The 19305-nt window shown below is 49.9% G+C and overlaps 1 protein-coding gene across 1 annotated transcript in view; it reads left to right on the plus strand.

Annotated features, from left to right (window-relative positions):
* Nucleotides 1-19305, plus strand: part of BROX (BRO1 domain and CAAX motif containing) — a 70433-nt gene that overhangs the window by 14768 nt on the left and 36360 nt on the right. Inside the window, exons 3-6 of the mRNA XM_076063450.1 lie at nt 647-752; nt 4966-5055; nt 13542-13627; nt 18829-18910. Coding sequence (XP_075919565.1) covers nt 647-752; nt 4966-5055; nt 13542-13627; nt 18829-18910 — 364 coding nt within the window. The remainder of the gene's footprint in view (nt 1-646; nt 753-4965; nt 5056-13541; nt 13628-18828; nt 18911-19305) is intronic.

Below are 19305 nucleotides of genomic sequence, written 5' to 3' on the forward strand. Positions count from 1 at the left end.
GTTGTTGTTGATGATGTTGTTGATGTTGACATCACAGGAAGAACTGATCCCACGCCTAGTCACATCTCCCGAACGAGGATCTGACTTACACCCTGACACTCTGTTGTTGATGTTGTTGTTGATGATGATGTTGATGTTGTTGTTGATGATGATGTTGATGATGTTGATGATGTTGATGATGTTGATGATGTTGATGATGTTGTTGTTGATGATGTTGATGATGTTGACATCACAGGAAGAACTAGTCCCACGCCTAGTCACATCTCCCGAACGAGGATCTGACTTACACCCTGACACTCTGTTGTTGATGTTGTTGTTGATGTTGTTGATGTTGATGTTGACATCACAGGAAGAACTAATCCCACGCCTAGTCACATCTCCTGAACGAGGATCTGACTTACACCCTGACACTCTGTTGTTGATGTTGTTGTTGTTGTTGATGATGTTGTTGTTGATGTTGTTGTTGTTGATGTTGATGATGTTGTTGATGATGTTGACATCACAGGAAGAACTAGTCTCACGCCTAGTCACATCTCCTGAACGAGGATCTGACTTACACCCTGACACTCTGTTGTTGATGTTGTTGATGTTGTTGTTGATGTTGTTGTTGATGTTGTTGATGATGTTGTTGATGTTGACATCACAGGAAGAACTAATCCCACGCCTGGTCACATCTCCTGAGAGAGGATCTGACTTACACCCTGACACGCTGTTGGCGAGCCGCCTGCAAGTACGAGCAGAGGCTCAAGAAGGTTCGGGACAAATAATAATAATAATACTACTACTCACCATCACTACTCACCACTACACTCACCACTACACTCACCACTACTACTCACCATTAGTACTCACCACTACACTCACCACTACACTCACCACTACACTCACCATTACTCACCACTACACTCACCATTACTCACCACTACACTCACCATTACTCACCACTACACTCACCATTACTACTCACCATCACTCACCATTATTACTCACCACTACACTCACCATTAATACTCACCACTACTCACCACCACTCCTCACCATCACTACTCACCACTACTCACCACTACTACACTCACCACTACTCACCACTACACTCACCACTACACTCACCACTACACTCACCACTACACTCACCACTACACTCACCACTACACTCACCACTACTCACCACTACACTCACCACTACACTCACCACTACACTCACCACTACACTCACCACTACACTCACCACTACTCACCACTACACTCACCACTACACTCACCACTACTCACCACTACACTCACCACTACTCACCACTACACTCACCACCACTACACTCACCACTACACTCACCACTACACTCACCACTACTCACCACTACACTCACCACTACTCACCACTACACTCACCACTACACTCACCACTACTCACCACTACTCACCACTACACTCACCACTACTCACCACCACTACACTCACCACTACACTCACCACTACTCACCACTACACTCACCACTACTCACCACTACTCACCACCACTACACTCACTCTTCCTCTGTCTCTCTCTGTCCCTCTCTGTCTCTCTCTGTGTGTCTCTCTGTGTCTCTCTGTCTCTGTGTCTGTGTCTCTCTGTGTCTCTGTGTGTCTGTGTCTGTGTGTGTGTCTGTGTGTGTGTCTCTGTGTGTGTCTGTGTCTCTCTCTGTGTGTCTGTGTGTGTGTGTGTCTGTCTGTGTGTGTGTGTCTGTCTGTGTGTGTGTCTGTCTGTGTGTGTGTGTGTCTGTGTGTGTCTATGTGTGTGTCTGCCTCTGTGTGTGTCTCTCTCTGTATCTCTGTCTCTGTGTCTCTGTGTGTGTGTGTCTGTCCGTGTGTGTGTCTCTGTGTGTGTGTCTCTGTCTGTGTGTGTCTCTGTCTCTGTGTGTGTGTCTGTCTGTGTGTGTGTGTCTCTGTGTGTCTCTCTCTCCATGTCTCTGTGTCTATGTGTGTCTTTCTGTATCTCTCTGTGTCTCTGTGTGTCTGTGTCTCTCTCTCTCTGTGTCTCTCTGTGTGTCTCTCTGTGTCTCTCTCTGTGTGTCTCTCTGTGTCTCTCTCTGTGTCTCTGTGTCTCTCTGTGTGTCTGTATGTCTGTGTGTGTCTCTCTGTGTCTCTCTGTGTCTCTGTGTGTGTCTGTATGTCTGTGTGTCTATGTGTGTCTCTGTGTCTCTGTGTGTGTCTGTATGTCTGTGTGTCTATGTGTGTCTCTGTGTCTCTGTGTCTCTGTATGTCTGTGTGTCTGTGTGTCTCTGTGTCTCTGTGTCTCTGTCTCTCTGTGTCTCTCTCTCTCTGTCTCTTTGTCTCTCTGTGTCTCTGTGTCTTTGTCTCTGTGTCTCTGTGTCTCTGTGTCTCTGTGTGTCTATGTGTCTATGTGTCTCTGTCTCTCCTTGTCTGTGTCTCCGTGTGTCTATGTGTCTCTGTCTCTCTGTGTCTCTGTGTGTCTGTGTGTCTATGTGTGTCTCTGTGTCTGTGTCTCTCTCTGTCTCTCTCTGTGTCTCTCTGTGTCTGTGTCTATGTGTCTCTGTGTCTCTGTGTCTCTGTGTGTGTCTGTGTGTCTAATTGTGTCTCTGTGTCTCTGTGTGTGTCTGTATGTCTGTGTGTCTGTGTGTCTATGTGTCTGTGTCTCTGTGTGTCTCTGTGTCTCTGTGTGTCTGTGTGCCTCTGTGTGTCTGTGTCTCTGTGTCTCTCTCTGTGTCTCTGTGTGTCTGTGTCTCTGTGTGTGTCTGTATGTCTGTGTGTCTATGTGTGTCTCTGTCTCTCTCTGTGTCTGTGTCTCTGTGTGTCTGTCTGTGTGTCTCTGTGTCTCTATGTCTGTGTGTCTATGTGTGTCTCTGTCTCTCTCTGTCACTGTGTCTCTGTGTCTGTCTCTCTGTGTGTCTGTGTCTGTATGTCTGTGTGTCTCTGTCTCTCTCTGTCTCTCTGTGTCTGTGTCTCTGTGTCTCTGTCTCTCTGTGTCTCTCTATGTGTGTCTCTGTGTCTCTGTGTCTGTCTGTGTCTCTGTGTCTCTGTCTCTCTGTGTGTCTGTCTCTCTGTGTCTCTGTCTCTCTCTGTGTGTCTCTCTCTCTCTGTCTCTCTCTCTGTGTCTCTGTGTGTCTCTGTCTCTCTGTGTGTCTATGTGTATCTGTCTCTCTCTGTTCTTTCTCTGTATGTCTGTGTGTCTATATCTCTGTCTCTGTGTCTCTCTCTGTGTCTGTCTGTCTGTGTGTCTATGTCTCTGTCTCTGTGTCTCTGTATGTCTGTGTGTCTATGTCTCTGTCTCTGTGTCTCTCTCTGTGTCTCTCTCTGTATGTCTGTGTGTCTATGTCTCTGTCTCTGTGTCTCTCTCTGTATCTCTCTGTCTGTCTGTGTGTCTATGTCTCTGTCTCTGTGTCTCTCTCTGTATGTCTGTGTGTCTATGTCTCTGTCTCTGTGTCTCTCTCTGTGTCTCTCTCTGTGTCTCTCTCTGTCTGTCTGTGTGTCTATGTCTCTGTCTCTGTGTCTCTCTCTGTATGTCTGTGTGTCTATGTCTCTGTCTCTGTGTCTCTCTCTGTGTCTCTCTCTCTGTGTCTCTCTCTGTCTGTCTGTGTGTCTATGTCTCTGTCTCTGTGTCTCTCTCTGTATGTCTGTGTGTCTATGTCTCTGTCTCTGTGTCTCTCTCTGTGTCTGTGTGTCTATGTCTCTGTCTCTGTGTCTCTCTCTGTGTCTCTCTGTGTGTCTGTATCTCTGTGTCTCTGTGTCTCTGTCTCTCTGTGTATGTGTCTCTCTGTCTCTCTCTGTATGTCTGTGTGTCTATGTCTCTGTCTCTGTGTCTCTCTCTGTGTCTCTCTCTGTATGTCTGTGTCTCTCTGTCTCTCTCTCTGTGTCTCTCTCTGTATGTCTGTGTGTCTATGTGTCTCTGTCTCTGTGTCTCTGTGTCTCTCTCTGTGTCTCTCTCTGTCTGTCTGTGTGTCTATGTCTCTCTCTCTGTGTCTCTCTCTGTATGTCTGTGTGTCTATGTCTCTGTCTCTGTGTCTCTCTCTGTGTCTCTCTCTCTGTGTCTCTCTCTGTCTGTCTGTGTGTCTATGTCTCTGTCTCTGTGTCTCTCTCTGTATGTCTGTGTGTCTATGTCTCTGTCTCTGTGTCTCTCTCTGTATGTCTGTGTGTCTATGTCTCTGTCTCTGTGTCTCTCTCTGTGTCTCTCTGTGTGTCTGTATCTCTGTGTCTCTGTGTCTCTGTCTCTCTGTGTATGTGTCTCTCTGTCTCTCTCTGTATGTCTGTGTGTCTATGTCTCTGTCTCTGTGTCTCTCTCTGTGTCTCTCTCTGTATGTCTGTGTCTCTCTGTCTCTCTCTCTGTGTCTCTCTCTGTATGTCTGTGTGTCTATGTGTCTCTGTCTCTGTGTCTCTCTCTGTGTCTCTCTCTGTCTGTCTGTGTGTCTATGTCTCTCTCTCTGTGTCTCTCTCTGTATGTCTGTGTGTCTATGTCTCTGTCTCTGTGTCTCTCTCTGTGTCTCTCTCTGTGTCTCTCTCTGTCTGTCTGTGTGTCTATGTCTCTGTCTCTGTGTCTCTCTCTGTATGTCTGTGTGTCTATGTCTCTGTCTCTGTGTCTCTCTCTGTGTCTCTCTCTCTGTGTCTCTCTCTGTCTGTCTGTGTGTCTATGTCTCTGTCTCTGTGTCTCTCTCTGTATGTCTGTGTGTCTATGTCTCTGTCTCTGTATCTCTCTCTGTGTCTGTGTGTCTATGTCTCTGTCTCTGTGTCTCTCTCTGTGTCTCTCTGTGTGTCTGTATCTCTGTGTCTCTGTGTCTCTGTCTCTCTGTGTATGTGTCTCTCTGTCTCTCTCTGTATGTCTGTGTGTCTATGTCTCTGTCTCTGTGTCTCTCTCTGTGTCTCTCTCTGTATGTCTGTGTCTCTCTGTCTCTCTCTCTGTGTCTCTCTCTGTATGTCTGTGTGTCTATGTGTCTCTGTCTCTGTGTCTCTGTGTCTCTCTCTGTATGTCTACAGTGACGGTTGCACGTGCTCTGGAGTTGGGACACGCTCCCGGCCTACTCACAGGGCTTTGCAAGGACACGGCGGCCATTTTCAAAATGGCGGGTGAGTCGCTACTTCTGTGTGTGTCTGTGTGTGTGTCTGTGTGTGTGTGTGTCTGTGTGTGTGTGTGTGTCTGTGTATGTGTGTGTGTGTCTGTGTGTGTGTCTGTGTGTGTGTCTGTGTGTGTCTGTGTGTGTGTCTGTGTGTGTGTCTGTGTGTGTGTGTGTCTGTGTGTGTGTGTCTGTGTGTGTGTGTGTGTGTGTCTGTGTGTGTGTGTGTGTCTGTGTGTGTGTCTGTGTGTGTGTGTGTCTGTGTGTCTGTGTGTGTGTGTCTGTGTGTGTGTCTGTGTATGTGTCTGTGTGTGTCTGTGTGTGTGTCTGTGTGTGTCTGTGTGTCTGTGTGTGTGTGTCAAAACAACCCCCTACCTCCTCGCGGTGCCGGACGGGCAACTCTGTCGTGGACAGCGCTGTGGGGGGAGATCCAATTTTGATTGGCTCCTCCCCTCATGGCATATGTGTCCACCACAGGGGCTAAACGGGGGCTCTGGACGGGTGCGAGGGGCTGGTAACCCCTCCACCTTCAATTAATTACCACGAAACTACGAATGAAATATGTAACAACTAAGCTTGTGCCGGAGGCCCCGGGGGGCCAGGCGTCTATGACGTCTCCTGGCCAAACCCCAATTGGCGGAGCCAGGAGATTGAATACCTACCCTCGGGGCTACTCCAGAAACAACGAAAAGCCACTACGGTTGGCCACGTGGAATGTTCGAACGCTCACTGCAGAGGAGAGGCTGCCACTCCTCTGTCGGGAGCTGGACCGGTACCGCCTGGATCTATGCGGCATTCAGGAGGTCCGGTGGACCGGCTCTGGCTCCTGCCACCATGAGGGGTGGACAGTCCTCTACTCGGGGCAGCAGACTGCCAAACAACAGGGTGTGGGTCTTCTTTTGAACAAAAGAATGAAGGGGGCGTGGGAGCGTGGCGGTGAGGTGTGGGAAGCTGTAAGCCCCAGGCTACTTTGGGCTCGCCTTCCCATCAACCGGAGGCGAGGAATGGTGGTCGTGGTTACTTATGCCCCCACCGAAGATGAACATCCGTGGAGGGATGCAGGCAAAGCCGATGAGTCAGATGCCTTCTATGACCTCCTGTCACAGGTGCTGGCTAAAGTGGCCCCTCGGGATAGAGTCATCATGTTGGGTGACTTCAATGCCCGAGTTGGTCATGATACTGGCACCTGGTCTGGAGTGATTGGAGGGCATGGGCCAGATCAGCTCAATAACAACGGTAGGAGGCTGCTAGATTTTTGTGCAGCCCATGGGCTTGTAATTACCAACACGCTGTTCCGGCATCGGCGCATCCACACAACATCATGGATGCATGCCGGGTCCAAGCAAGAACATCTGCTGGACTACATAGTGACGGACCAGCGAATGCGAGCCCATGTCCTTGACACCAGGACATACCGTGGAGCTGATCTGCCCTCTGACCATCGACTAGTCATCTGTAAGATGCGCCTGCCATTCTTCCACTCCGGTGGTGGGTGTACACCCAGGACCCCATTCCAACCTAAAGTGGCCTGGTCTCAGTTATCTGATGAAAGTTGCAAGCGAGAATTTCATCATCGCTTGCGGCTGGGATTGGCATCGTCCCCGACTCCTCCTGATGTCGAGGGTAAATGGGCGAGGTTTAGGACTGTGACTCATGCAGCTACAATGGCTGCTTTGGGTACGCGGTCCAGACCTCCCCAGACACCCTGGATGACAGAGGAGTTGTTCAGGATGGTTGAGAAAAAGCGACAGGCCCACTGTCATCGGCTACAGAATCCCACGTCAGAGAATGAGGAGGCTTACCGCAGCCTTCGCTCGGAGGTTCGGAGAGCCGTGAGGCGCTGCAAGGATGGGTGGTGGTCGCGGGTTGCTGAGGAGATGGAGTCTGCCTCAGTGGCCCGTGATCACAAATCTCTATTTAACTCCATCAAAAAAGTAACCTGCAGCGCCACACCTATTACCATCATTAGGGGAAAAAACGGTGATCCAATTTCCGACCCCCAGGAACAGGTTCGCAGATTTGCTGAGCATTTCTGTGAGGTCCTGGGGGAGGGAAAATCCCTCAGCCAGGAAAACATCGTGGCACAAAGTGAGGATGACCCTGCTGAGGCTGCGGTGCCTCAAATATTGGATGAAGTCACCCCCTGTGAGTGGCTGGCTGAGGTGCCATCTGCTGAGGAAGTATTGAAGGCGATCCGGAGTCTGAGACCAGGAAAGGCAGCGGGCAGAGATGATCTCCCAAGCGAAATGCTGAGGGAGGGTGGCGTTTGTGCACAGACTGCCCTATATGACATCATAACAACAGTCTGGACCACTGGACGGGTTCCGCAGGATTGGAAGGATGCCCTGGTGGTCCCCCTTTTTAAGAAGGGGGACCGCACAGACTGTAACAACTACAGGGGCATCTCACTCCTCAGTGTGCCGGGAAAGGTCCTGGCAAGGATTATTCAGCATCGCCTTGCCAGGCACGCCGAGGAGAGGCTTGCGGAGCCCCAATGCGGTTTCAGGAAAGGGCGGTCCTGCACAGATGCCATATTTTCTGTCCGTCTGCTACAGCAGAGGTGTAGGGAATTCCAACAAGACCTACATCTCTGCTTTATTGACCTGGTCAAGGCCTATGATACCATCAGTAGGCCTGGGCTCTGGGTCGTTCTTCGTGCTTTTGGAGTACCTGACCCTCTGCTCACGATCATTAAGGACCTTCATGATGGTGAGCGGGCCCGGGTAAAACTACGTGGCCGGGAGTCAGAGCCATTCCCTGTACACCTTGGGGTGCGACAGGGATGTCCTTTGGCTCCCACATTATTTAACATCTATTTTGACCACGTAGTTCGTGAAGCCTTCAATAGCTGTACCGGGGGAATCTCCATATGGTACAGATATAATGGGAGGCTAATCGATGCCCGGGTGCGGTCAAGGGATGGCTCCCTATTGCTCAACCACGTTATGTATGCTGATGACTTGGTAATAGCTGCTCAGTCAGAGGAGGAGTTGGAGACGCTGCTGCTGAGACTGGAGCATGCCACTAAGAGGTGGGGCCTTACCATCAGCCCCACCAAAACTAAGCACCTGCCTGGGTATTTTGTACCATCGGACACTCCACCACCACAACTCCCAATCGGTGATGGGGCAGTTGTGGAGAGAGTGGAGAGTTTCCCATACCTGGGCAGTGTGCTTATGACTGGCTCCAGTTTAACAGCAGAGGTCTCACTCCGAATCAGTCGAGCGGCAATATCTTTTAATCGGTTGCGTAACGCTGTGTGGAAGCTACCTGGTCTGTCGCTCCGCACTAAGCTTCAGGTCTTCTCGGCCACGGTCATTCCCTCCCTTCTCTATGCTTGCGAAACGTGGACCCCCCTAATGGAACATCTTCGCCGGTTAGAAACATTTAGGCTGGCCTGCCTACGATCCATCCTGGGTTTAACCAGACTGGATTGTGTGAGGAGCTCACAAATCCTTGAAAGATCTGGGCAGGGTCCCATCGGTGAGCTCCTCCGGCAGGCAAGGCTGCGATGGCTGGGTCATGTAGCCCGCATGCCCAGCCACCGCATGCCGAAACAGCTTTTGTTTGGCCGGATTGAGGGGGCTAAGCGGGCGCGGCACGGGCTAGAGAAGAGATGGAGTGATGTGGTACAGGAGGACGTGGAGCTGAGTGGACTTGCCGATGACTGGTACCAGCGGTGTCAAGATCGGCCTCTGTGGAGGAGGCTCGTGAAGGATGCTACTGGGCAGTTGGAGGCAGTCGCCCTCCAACAACAACGGAGGGCGGAGGAGCGACGCTCACAACAGCGAGCGGAGCGCCGGGTGGCTAAAGCACAGCAGGTTGGCACAGTAGGGGGCACAGGTGGTGCATCAGCCAGTCATCTCAGTCAGTCGACCCGTGGCACCTGCTGGGTCTGCCCCGTGACCTCCTGCCAGCGGGCGTTCGACACTTCACGTGGCCTCAGGGTGCACATAGCCTGGCACAAGCGTCGTGGTGACGTCACCGCCACTTAGTGGCGAATGGCGGTTGTTGTTGTTGTGTGTCTGTGTGTGTCTGTGTGTGTCTAACTGTGTGTCTGTGTGTGTGTCTGTGTGTCTGTGTGTGTGTGTCTGTGTGTGTGTCTGTGTGTGTGTGTCTGTGTGTGTGTCTGTGTGTGTGTGTGTGTCTGTGTGTATGTGTGTGTCTGTGTGTGTGTGTCTGTGTGTGTGTGTGTCTGTGTGTGTGTGTGTCTGTGTGTGTGTGTGTCTGTGTGTGTGTCTATGTGTGTGTGTCTGTGTGTCTGTGTCTGTGTGTCTGTGTCTGTGTGTGTGTCTGTGTGTGTGTCTGTGTGTGTCTGTGTGTGTCTGTGTGTGTGTGTATAGACTCCCTCTGTGTCTGTGTGTGTGTGTGTGTGTCTGTGTGTGTGTCTGTCCGGCAAAACAACCCCCTACCTCCTCGCGGTGCCGGACGGGCAACTCTGTCGTGGACAGCGCTGTGGGGGGAGATCCTATTTTGATTGGCTCCTCCCCTCATGGCATATGTGTCCACCACAGGGGCTAAACGGGGGCTCTGGACGGGTGCGAGGGGCTGGTAACCCCTCCACCTTCAATTAATTACCACGAAACTACGAATTAAACTGAAATATGTAACAACTAAGCTTGTGCCGGAGGCCCCGGGGGGCCAGGCGTCTATGACGTCTCCTGGCCAAACCCCAATTGGCGGAGCCAGGAGATTGAATACCTACCCTCGGGGCTACTCCAGAAACAACGAAAAGCCACTACGGTTGGCCACGTGGAATGTTCGAACGCTCACTGCAGAGGAGAGGCTGCCACTCCTCTGTCGGGAGCTGGACCGGTACCGCCTGGATCTATGCGGCATTCAGGAGGTCCGGTGGACCGGCTCTGGCTCCTGCCACCATGAGGGGTGGACAGTCCTCTACTCGGGGCAGCAGACTGCCAAACAACAGGGTGTGGGTCTTCTTTTGAACAAAAGAATGAAGGGGGCGTGGGAGCGTGGCGGTGAGGTGTGGGAAGCTGTAAGCCCCAGGCTACTTTGGGCTCGCCTTCCCATCAACCGGAGGCGAGGAATGGTGGTCGTGGTTACTTATGCCCCCACCGAAGATGAACATCCGTGGAGGGATGCAGGCAAAGCCGATGAGTCAGATGCCTTCTATGACCTCCTGTCACAGGTGCTGGCTAAAGTGGCCCCTCGGGATAGAGTCATCATGTTGGGTGACTTCAATGCCCGAGTTGGTCATGATACTGGCACCTGGTCTGGAGTGATTGGAGGGCATGGGCCAGATCAGCTCAATAACAACGGTAGGAGGCTGCTAGATTTTTGTGCAGCCCATGGGCTTGTAATTACCAACACGCTGTTCCGGCATCGGCGCATCCACACAACATCATGGATGCATGCCGGGTCCAAGCAAGAACATCTGCTGGACTACATAGTGACGGACCAGCGAATGCGAGCCCATGTCCTTGACACCAGGACCTACCGTGGAGCTGATCTGCCCTCTGACCATCGACTAGTCATCTGTAAGATGCGCCTGCCATTCTTCCACTCCGGTGGTGGGTGTACACCCAGGACCCCATTCCAACCTAAAGTGGCCTGGTCTCAGTTATCTGATGAAAGTTGCAAGCGAGAATTTCATCATCGCTTGCGGCTGGGATTGGCATCGTCCCCGACTCCTCCTGATGTCGAGGGTAAATGGGCGAGGTTTAGGACTGTGACTCATGCAGCTGCAATGGCTGCTTTGGGTACGCGGTCCAGACCTCCCCAGACACCCTGGATGACAGAGGAGTTGTTCACGATGGTTGAGAAAAAGCGACAGGCCCACTGTCATCGGCTACAGAATCCCACGTCAGAGAATGAGGAGGCTTACCGCAGCCTTCGCTCGGAGGTTCGGAGAGCCGTGAGGCGCTGCAAGGATGGGTGGTGGTCGCGGGTTGCTGAGGAGATGGAGTCTGCCTCAGTGGCCCGTGATCACAAATCTCTATTTAACTCCATCAAAAAAGTAACCTGCAGCGCCACACCTATTACCATCATTAGGGGAAAAAACGGTGATCCAATTTCCGACCCCCAGGAACAGGTTCGCAGATTTGCTGAGCATTTCTGTGAGGTCCTGGGGGAGGGAAAATCCCTCAGCCAGGAAAACATCGTGGCACAAAGTGAGGATGACCCTGCTGAGGCTGCGGTGCCTCAAATATTGGATGAAGTCACCCCCTGTGAGTGGCTGGCTGAGGTGCCATCTGCTGAGGAAGTATTGAAGGCGATCCGGAGTCTGAGACCAGGAAAGGCAGCGGGCAGAGATGATCTCCCAAGCGAAATGCTGAGGGAGGGTGGCGTTTGTGCACAGACTGCCCTATATGACATCATAACAACAGTCTGGACCACTGGACGGGTTCCGCAGGATTGGAAGGATGCCCTGGTGGTCCCCCTTTTTAAGAAGGGGGACCGCACAGACTGTAACAACTACAGGGGCATCTCACTCCTCAGTGTGCCGGGAAAGGTCCTGGCAAGGATTATTCAGCATCGCCTTGCCAGGCACGCTGAGGAGAGGCTTGCGGAGCCCCAATGCGGTTTCAGGAAAGGGCGGTCCTGCACAGATGCCATATTTTCTGTCCGTCTGCTACAGCAGAGGTGTAGGGAATTCCAACAAGACCTACATCTCTGCTTTATTGACCTGGTCAAGGCCTATGATACCATCAGTAGGCCTGGGCTCTGGGTCGTTCTTCGTGCTTTTGGAGTACCTGACCCTCTGCTCACGATCATTAAGGACCTTCATGATGGTGAGCGGGCCCGGGTAAAACTACGTGGCCGGGAGTCAGAGCCATTCCCTGTACACCTTGGGGTGCGACAGGGATGTCCTCTGGCTCCCACATTATTTAACATCTATTTTGACCACGTAGTTCGTGAAGCCTTCAATAGCTGTACCGGGGGAATCTCCATATGGTACAGATATAATGGGAGGCTAATCGATGCCCGGGTGCGGTCAAGGGATGGCTCCCTATTGCTCAACCACGTTATGTATGCTGATGACTTGGTAATAGCTGCTCAGTCAGAGGAGGAGTTGGAGACGCTGCTGCTGAGACTGGAGCGTGCCACTAAGAGGTGGGGCCTTACCATCAGCCCCACCAAAACTAAGCACCTGCCTGGGTATTTTGTACCATCGGACACTCCACCCCCACAACTCCCAATCGGTGATGGGGCAGTTGTGGAGAGAGTGGAGAGTTTCCCATACCTGGGCAGTGTGCTTATGACTGGCTCCAGTTTAACAGCAGAGGTCTCACTCCGAATCAGTCGAGCGGCAATATCTTTTCATCGGTTGCGTAACGCTGTGTGGAAGCTACCTGGTCTGTCGCTCCGCACTAAGCTTCAGGTCTTCTCGGCCACGGTCATTCCCTCCCTTCTCTACGCTTGCGAAACGTGGACCCCCCTAATGGAACATCTTCGCCGGTTAGAAACATTTAGGCTGGCCTGCCTACGATCCATCCTGGGTTTAACCAGACTGGATTGTGTGAGGAGCTCACAAATCCTTGAAAGATCTGGGCAGGGTCCCATCGGTGAGCTCCTCCGGCAGGCAAGGCTGCGATGGCTGGGTCATGTAGCCCGCATGCCCAGCCACCGCATGCCGAAACAGCTTTTGTTTGGCCGGATTGAGGGGGCTAAGCGGGCGCGGCACGGGCTAGAGAAGAGATGGAGTGATGTGGTACAGGAGGACGTGGAGCTGAGTGGACTTGCCGATGACTGGTACCAGCGGTGTCAAGATCGGCCTCTGTGGAGGAGGCTCGTGAAGGATGCTACTGGGCAGTTGGAGGCAGTCGCCCTCCAACAACAACGGAGGGCGGAGGAGCGACGCTCACAACAGCGAGCGGAGCGCCGGGTGGCTAAAGCACAGCAGGTTGGCACAGTAGGGGGCACAGGTGGTGCATCAGCCAGTCATCTCAGTCAGTCGACCCGTGGCACCTGGGTCTGCCCCGTGACCTCCTGCCAGCGGGCGTTCGACACTTCACGTGGCCTCAGGGTGCACATAGCCTGGCACAAGCGTCGTGGTGACGTCACCGCCACTTAGTGGCGAATGGCGGTTGTTGTGTGTGTGTCTGTGTGTGTGTGTGTCTGTGTGTGTGTCTGTGTGTGTGTGTCTGTGTGTGTCTGTGTGTCTGTGTGTGTGTGTGTGTGTCTGTGTGTGTGTGTCTGTGTGTGTGTCTGTGTGTGTGTTTCTGTGTGTGTGTGTGTGTCTGTGTGTGTGTCTGTGTGTGTCTATGTGTGTGTCTATGTGTGTGTCTGTGTGTGTGTGTCTGTGTGTGTGTGTCTGTGTGTGTGTCTGTGTGTGTGTCTGTCTATGTGTGTGTGTCTGTGTGTGTGTGTGTGTGTCTATGTGTGTGTGTGTATCAGTGTGTGTGTGTATCAGTGTGTGTGTGTATCAGTGTGTGTGTGTCTGTGTGTGTGTGTCTGTGTGTGTGTGTGTGTGTCTGTGTGTGTGTGTGTCTGTGTGTGTGTGTGTCTGTTTGTGATGATTATGATTTTGTGTTCTAGATGATTCGTTGGCTAAAGTGAAGTTGGAATCCTTCACCAAGTGGAGGAATTACCTCCAGCTCAAGGAGAAATTCTATCTGGCATACGTGAGTCTCTCTGTGTGTGTGAGTGTCTCTCTGTGTGTGAGTGTCTCTCTGTGTCTGTCTGTGTCTATCTGTGTCTCTGTGTGTCTCTTTCTCTGTGTCTCTGTGTCTCTCTGTGTGTGAGTGTCTCTCTGTGTCTCTCTGTGTCTGTCTGTGTCTATCTGTGTCTCTGTGTGTCTCTGTGTCTCTCTGTGTGTCTCTCTCTCTGTGTCTCTGTGTTTCTCTGTGTGTCTCTGTGTCTATCTGTGTCTCTGTGTCTCTCTGTCTATCTGTGTCTATCTGTGTCTCTCTGTGTCTGTCTGTGTCTCTGTGTCTCTGTGTCTCTGTGTGTCTCTGTGTCTCTCTGTCTCTGTGTCTCTGTGTCTCTCTCTGTGTCTCTCTGTGTCTCTGTGTGTCTCTGTGTCTCTCTGTGTCTATCTGTGTCTCTCTGTGTCTGTCTGTGTCTCTGTGTGTCTCTGTGGGTCTCTGTTTCTGTGTCTCTCTGTGTCTCTCTGTGTCTGTCTGTGTCTATCTGTGTCTCTGTGTCTCTGTGTCTCTGTGTCTCTCTGTGTCTCTCTGTGTCTCTGTGTCTATCTCTGTCTCTCTCTGTGTGTCTCTGTGTCTCTGTGTCTCTCTGTCTCTCTCTCTCTCTCTCTGTGTCTCTCTGTGTCTCTCTGTGTCTCTGTGTCTCTCTGTGTCTCTCTGTGTGTGAGTGTCTCTCTGTGTGTGTGTCTGTGTCTGTGTGTGTGTGTCTGTGTGTGTGTCTGTCTGTGTGTCTGTCTGTGTGTGTGTCTGTGTGTGTCTGTGTGTGTCTGTCTGTGTGTGTGTCTGTCTGTGTGTTTGTCTGTGTGTGTCTCTCTGTCTCTCTCTGTGTCTCTGTCTGTCTCTGTCTCTCTGTGTCTCTCTGTCTCTGTGTCTCTCTCTGTCTAACTAACTGCGTGTCTAACTGAGTGTTTCTCTGTCTGCCTCTGTCTAACTAACTGAGTGTCTAACTGAGTGTGTAAATAACTGAGTGTCTAACTGAGTGTCTAAATGAGTGTCTAACTAACTGAGTGTGTAACTGACTGAGTGTCTAACTGACTGAGTGTCTAACTGAGTGTCTAAATGAGTGTCTAACTAACTGAGTGTGTAACTGACTGAGTGTCTAACTGACTGAGTGTCTAACTGAGTGTCTAAATGAGTGTCTAACTAACTGAGTGTGTAACTGACTGAGTGTCTAACTGACTGAGTGTCTAACTGAGTGTCTAACTGAGTGTCTAACTAACTGACTGAGTGTCTAACTAACTCAGTGTCTAACTGAGTATCTAACTGAGTGTCTAACTAAGTGAGTGTCTAACTGAGTGTCTAACTGAGTGTCTAACTAACTAACTGAGTGTCTAACTGAATGTCTAACTGAGTGTCTGTCCGTCTCTGTAGTCATGAGTGTCTAACTAACTGAGTGTCTAACTGAGTGTGTAAATAACTGAGTGTCTAACTGAATGTCTAACGAGTGTCTAACTGAGTGTCTAACTGAATGTCTAACTGAGTGTCTAACTAACTGAATGTCTAACTGAGTGTCTAACTAACTAACTGAGTGTCTAACTGAGTGTCTAACTGAGTGTCTAACTGAGTGTCTAACTAACTGAGTGTCTAACTGACTAACTGAGTGTCTAAGTAAGTGTCTAACTAACTAACTAAGTGTCTCTGTCTGTGTAGTCACGAGTGTCTAACTGAGTGTCTAACTGAGTGTCTAACTAAGTGATTGTCTAACTGAGTGTGTGTCTATCTGTGTAGTCACGAGTGTCCCAGGCCAAGGAGCTGTCTAACTAACTGAGTGTCTAACTAAGTGATTGTCTAGCAAACTAACTCATTGTCTAACTGAGTGTCTATCTGCGTGTGTCTGTCTAGTCACGCGTGTCCCAGGCCAAGGAGCTGTCTAACTAACTGTGTCTATCTGTGTGTGTCTATCTAGTCACGAGTGTCCCAGGCCAAGGAGCTGTCTAACTAACTGTGTGTCTATCTGATTGTCTAACTAACTGTGTCTATCTGTGTGTGTCTATCTAGTCACGAGTGTCCCAGGCCAGGGAGCTGTCTAACTGAGTGTGTGTCTATCTGTGTGTGTCTATCTAGGCACGAGTGTCCCAGGCCAAGGAGCTGTCTAACTGAGTGTGTGTTTAAGTGAGTGTCTAACTAACTAACTAACTGTGTCTAACTAACTGTGTCTATCTGTGTGTCTATCTAGTCACGAGTGTCCCAGGCCAAGGAGCTGTCTAACTAACTGTGTGTCTATCTGATTGTCTAACTAACTGTGTCTATCTGTGTGTGTCTATCTAGTCACGAGTGTCCCAGGCCAAGGAGCTGTCTAACTAACTGTGTCTAACTGAGTGTCTATCTGTGAGTGTCTATCTAGTCACGAGTGTCCCAGTCCAAGGAGCTGTCTAACTGTGTGTCTATCTGTGTGTCTATCTGAGTGTGTCTGTCTGTGTGTCTATCTAATCACGAGTGTCCCAGGCCAAGGAGCTGTCTATCTGAGTGTCTAACTGAGTGTCTAACTAACTAACTGAGTGTGTCTATCTGTGTGTGTCTATCTAGTCACGAGTGTCCCAGGCCAAGGAGCTGTCTAACTAACTGTGTGTCTATCTGAGTGTCTATCTGTGTGTGTCTATCTAGTCACGAGTGTCCCAGGCCAAGTAGCTGTCTAACTAACTGTGTGTCTATCTGATTGTCTAACTAACTGAGTGTCTATCTGTGTGTGTCTATCTAGTCACGAGTGTCCCAGGCCAAGGAGCTGTCTAACTAACTGTGTCTATCTGATTGTCTAACTAACTGAGTGTCTATCTGTGTGTGTCTATCTAGTCACGAGTGTCCCAGGCCAAGGAGCTGTCTAACTAACTGAGTGTGTCTATCTGTGTGTGTCTATCTGTGTGTGTCTATCTAGTCACGAGTGTCCCAGGCCAAGGAGCTGTCTAACTAACTGTGTCTATCTGTGTGTGTCTATCTGAGTGTCTAACTAACTGTGTCTATCTGTGTGTGTCTATCTATTTGTGTCTATCTAGTCACGTGTGTCCCAGGCCAAGGAGCTGTCTAACTGAGTGTGTGTTTAAGTGAGTGTCTAACTAACTAACTGAGTGTCTATCTCTGTGTGTCTATCTAGTCACGCGTGTCCCAGGCCAAGGAGCTGTCTAACTGAGTGTGTCTATCTGTGTGTGTCTAACTGAGTGTCTATCTGTGTGTGTCTATCTAGTCACGAGTGTCCCAGGCCAGGGAGCTGTCTAACTGAGTGTGTGTCTATCTGTGTGTGTCTATCTAGGCACGAGTGTCCCAGGCCAAGGAGCTGTCTAACTGAGTGTGTGTTTAAGTGAGTGTCTAACTAACTAACTAACTGTGTCTAACTAACTGTGTCTATCTGTGTGTCTATCTAGTCACGAGTGTCCCAGGCCAAGGAGCTGTCTAACTAACTGTGTGTCTATCTGATTGTCTAACTAACTGTGTCTATCTGTGTGTGTCTATCTAGTCACGAGTGTCCCAGGCCAAGGAGCTGTCTAACTAACTGTGTCTAACTGAGTGTCTATCTGTGAGTGTCTATCTAGTCACGAGTGTCCCAGTCCAAGGAGCTGTCTAACTGTGTGTCTATCTGTGTGTCTATCTGAGTGTGTCTATCTGTGTGTCTATCTAATCACGAGTGTCCCAGGCCAAGGAGCTGTCTATCTGAGTGTCTAACTGAGTGTCTAACTAACTAACTGAGTGTGTCTATCTGTGTGTGTCTATCTAGTCACGAGTGTCCCAGGCCAAGGAGCTGTCTAACTAACTGTGTGTCTATCTGAGTGTCTATCTGTGTGTGTCTATCTAGTCACGAGTGTCCCAGGCCAAGTAGCTGTCTAACTAACTGTGTGTCTATCTGATTGTCTAACTAACTGAGTGTCTATCTGTGTGTGTCTATCTAGTCACGAGTGTCCCAGGCCAAGGAGCTGTCTAACTAACTGTGTCTATCTGATTGTCTAACTAACTGAGTGTCTATCTGTGTGTGTCTATCTAGTCACGAGTGTCCCAGGCCAAGGAGCTGTCTAACTAACTGAGTGTGTCTATCTGTGTGTGTCTATCTGTGTGTGTCTATCTAGTCACGAGTGTCCTAGGCCAAGGAGCTGTCTAACTAACTGTGTCTATCTGTGTGTGTCTATCTGAGTGTCTAACTAACTGTGTCTATCTGTGTGTGTCTATCTATTTGTGTCTATCTAGTCACGTGTGTCCCAGGCCAAGGAGCTGTCTAACTGAGTGTGTGTTTAAGTGAGTGTCTAACTAACTAACTGAGTGTCTATCTCTGTGTGTCTATCTAGTCACGCGTGTCCCAGGCCAAGGAGCTGTCTAACTGAGTGTGTCTATCTGTGTGTGTCTAACTGAGTGTCTATCTGTGTGTGTCTATCTGTGTGTGTCTATCTAGTCACGAGTGTCCCAGGCCAAGGAGCTGTCTATCTAACTAACTGTGTGTCTAACTGAGTGTCTAACTAACTAACTAACTGTGTTTGTCTATCTGTGTGTGTGTCTATCTAGGCACGAGTGTCCCAGGCCAAGGAGCTGTGTAACTAACTGTGTGTCTAACTGATTGTCTAACTAACTGAGTGTCTAACTGAGTGTGTCTATCTAGTCACGAGTGTCCCAGGCCATGGAGCTGTCTAACTAACTAACTGTGTCTATCTGTGTGTGTCTATATGTGTGTCTAACTGAGTGTGTCTATCTGTGTCTATCTAGTCACGAGTGTCCCAGGCCAAGGAGCTGTCTATCTAACTAACTGTGTATCTAACTGATTGTCTAACTAACTAACTGAGTGTGTCTATCTGTGTGTGTGTCTATCTAGGCACGAGTGTCCCAGGCCAAGGAGCTGTCTAACTGAGTGTCTATCTGTGAGTGTCTATCTGTGTGTGTCTAACTAACTGTGTCTAACTGAGTGTGTCTATCTGTGTCTATCTAGTCACGCGTGTCCCAGTCCAAGGAGCTGTCTAACTAACTGTGTCTAACTGAGTGTGTCTAACTGAGTGTCTAACTGAGTGTCTATCTGTGTGTGTCTATCTAGTCACGAGTGTCCCAGGCTAAGGAGCTGTCTAACTAACTGAGTGTCTAACTGTGTGTCTAACTAACTAACTGTGTCTATCTGTGTGGGTAACTGAGTGTGTCTATCTGTGTGTGTCTATCTGTGTGTGTCTATCTGTGTGTGTCTATCTGTGTGTGTCTATCTGTGAGTGTCTATCTAGGCACGAGTGTCCCAGGCCAAGGAGCTGTTGGCTTGTGATCGTTGTGGGGACTCCATCAGCTCGCTGCAGCACGCACAGAAATGTAAACATTGTCCAAGTACATTGTCCAAGTACACTGTCTAACTACATTATGTGTCTAACTACATTGTCTAACTACATTGTCCAAGTACATTGTCTAACTACACTGTCTAACTACATTGTCTAACTACATTGTGTGTCTAACTACACTGTCTAACTACATTATGTGTCTAACTACACTGTCCAAGTACATTGTCTAACTACACTGTCTAAGTACACTGTGTGTCTAACTGCATTGTCTAAGTACAGTGTCCAAGTACATTGTCCAAGTACATTGTCTAACTACACTGTCTAACTACACTATCTAACTACATTATGTGTCTAACTACACTGTCTAACTACATTATGTGTCTAACTACACTGTCTAACTACATTATGTGTCTAACTACACTGTCTAAC

This window comes from Petromyzon marinus, unplaced genomic scaffold (assembly GCF_048934315.1).
Source record: "Petromyzon marinus isolate PM22_M1 ecotype Great Lakes invasive population unplaced genomic scaffold, UKy_Petmar_22M1.pri1.0 PM_Scaffold_123, whole genome shotgun sequence".
Lineage (NCBI taxonomy): Eukaryota > Metazoa > Chordata > Hyperoartia > Petromyzontiformes > Petromyzontidae > Petromyzon > Petromyzon marinus.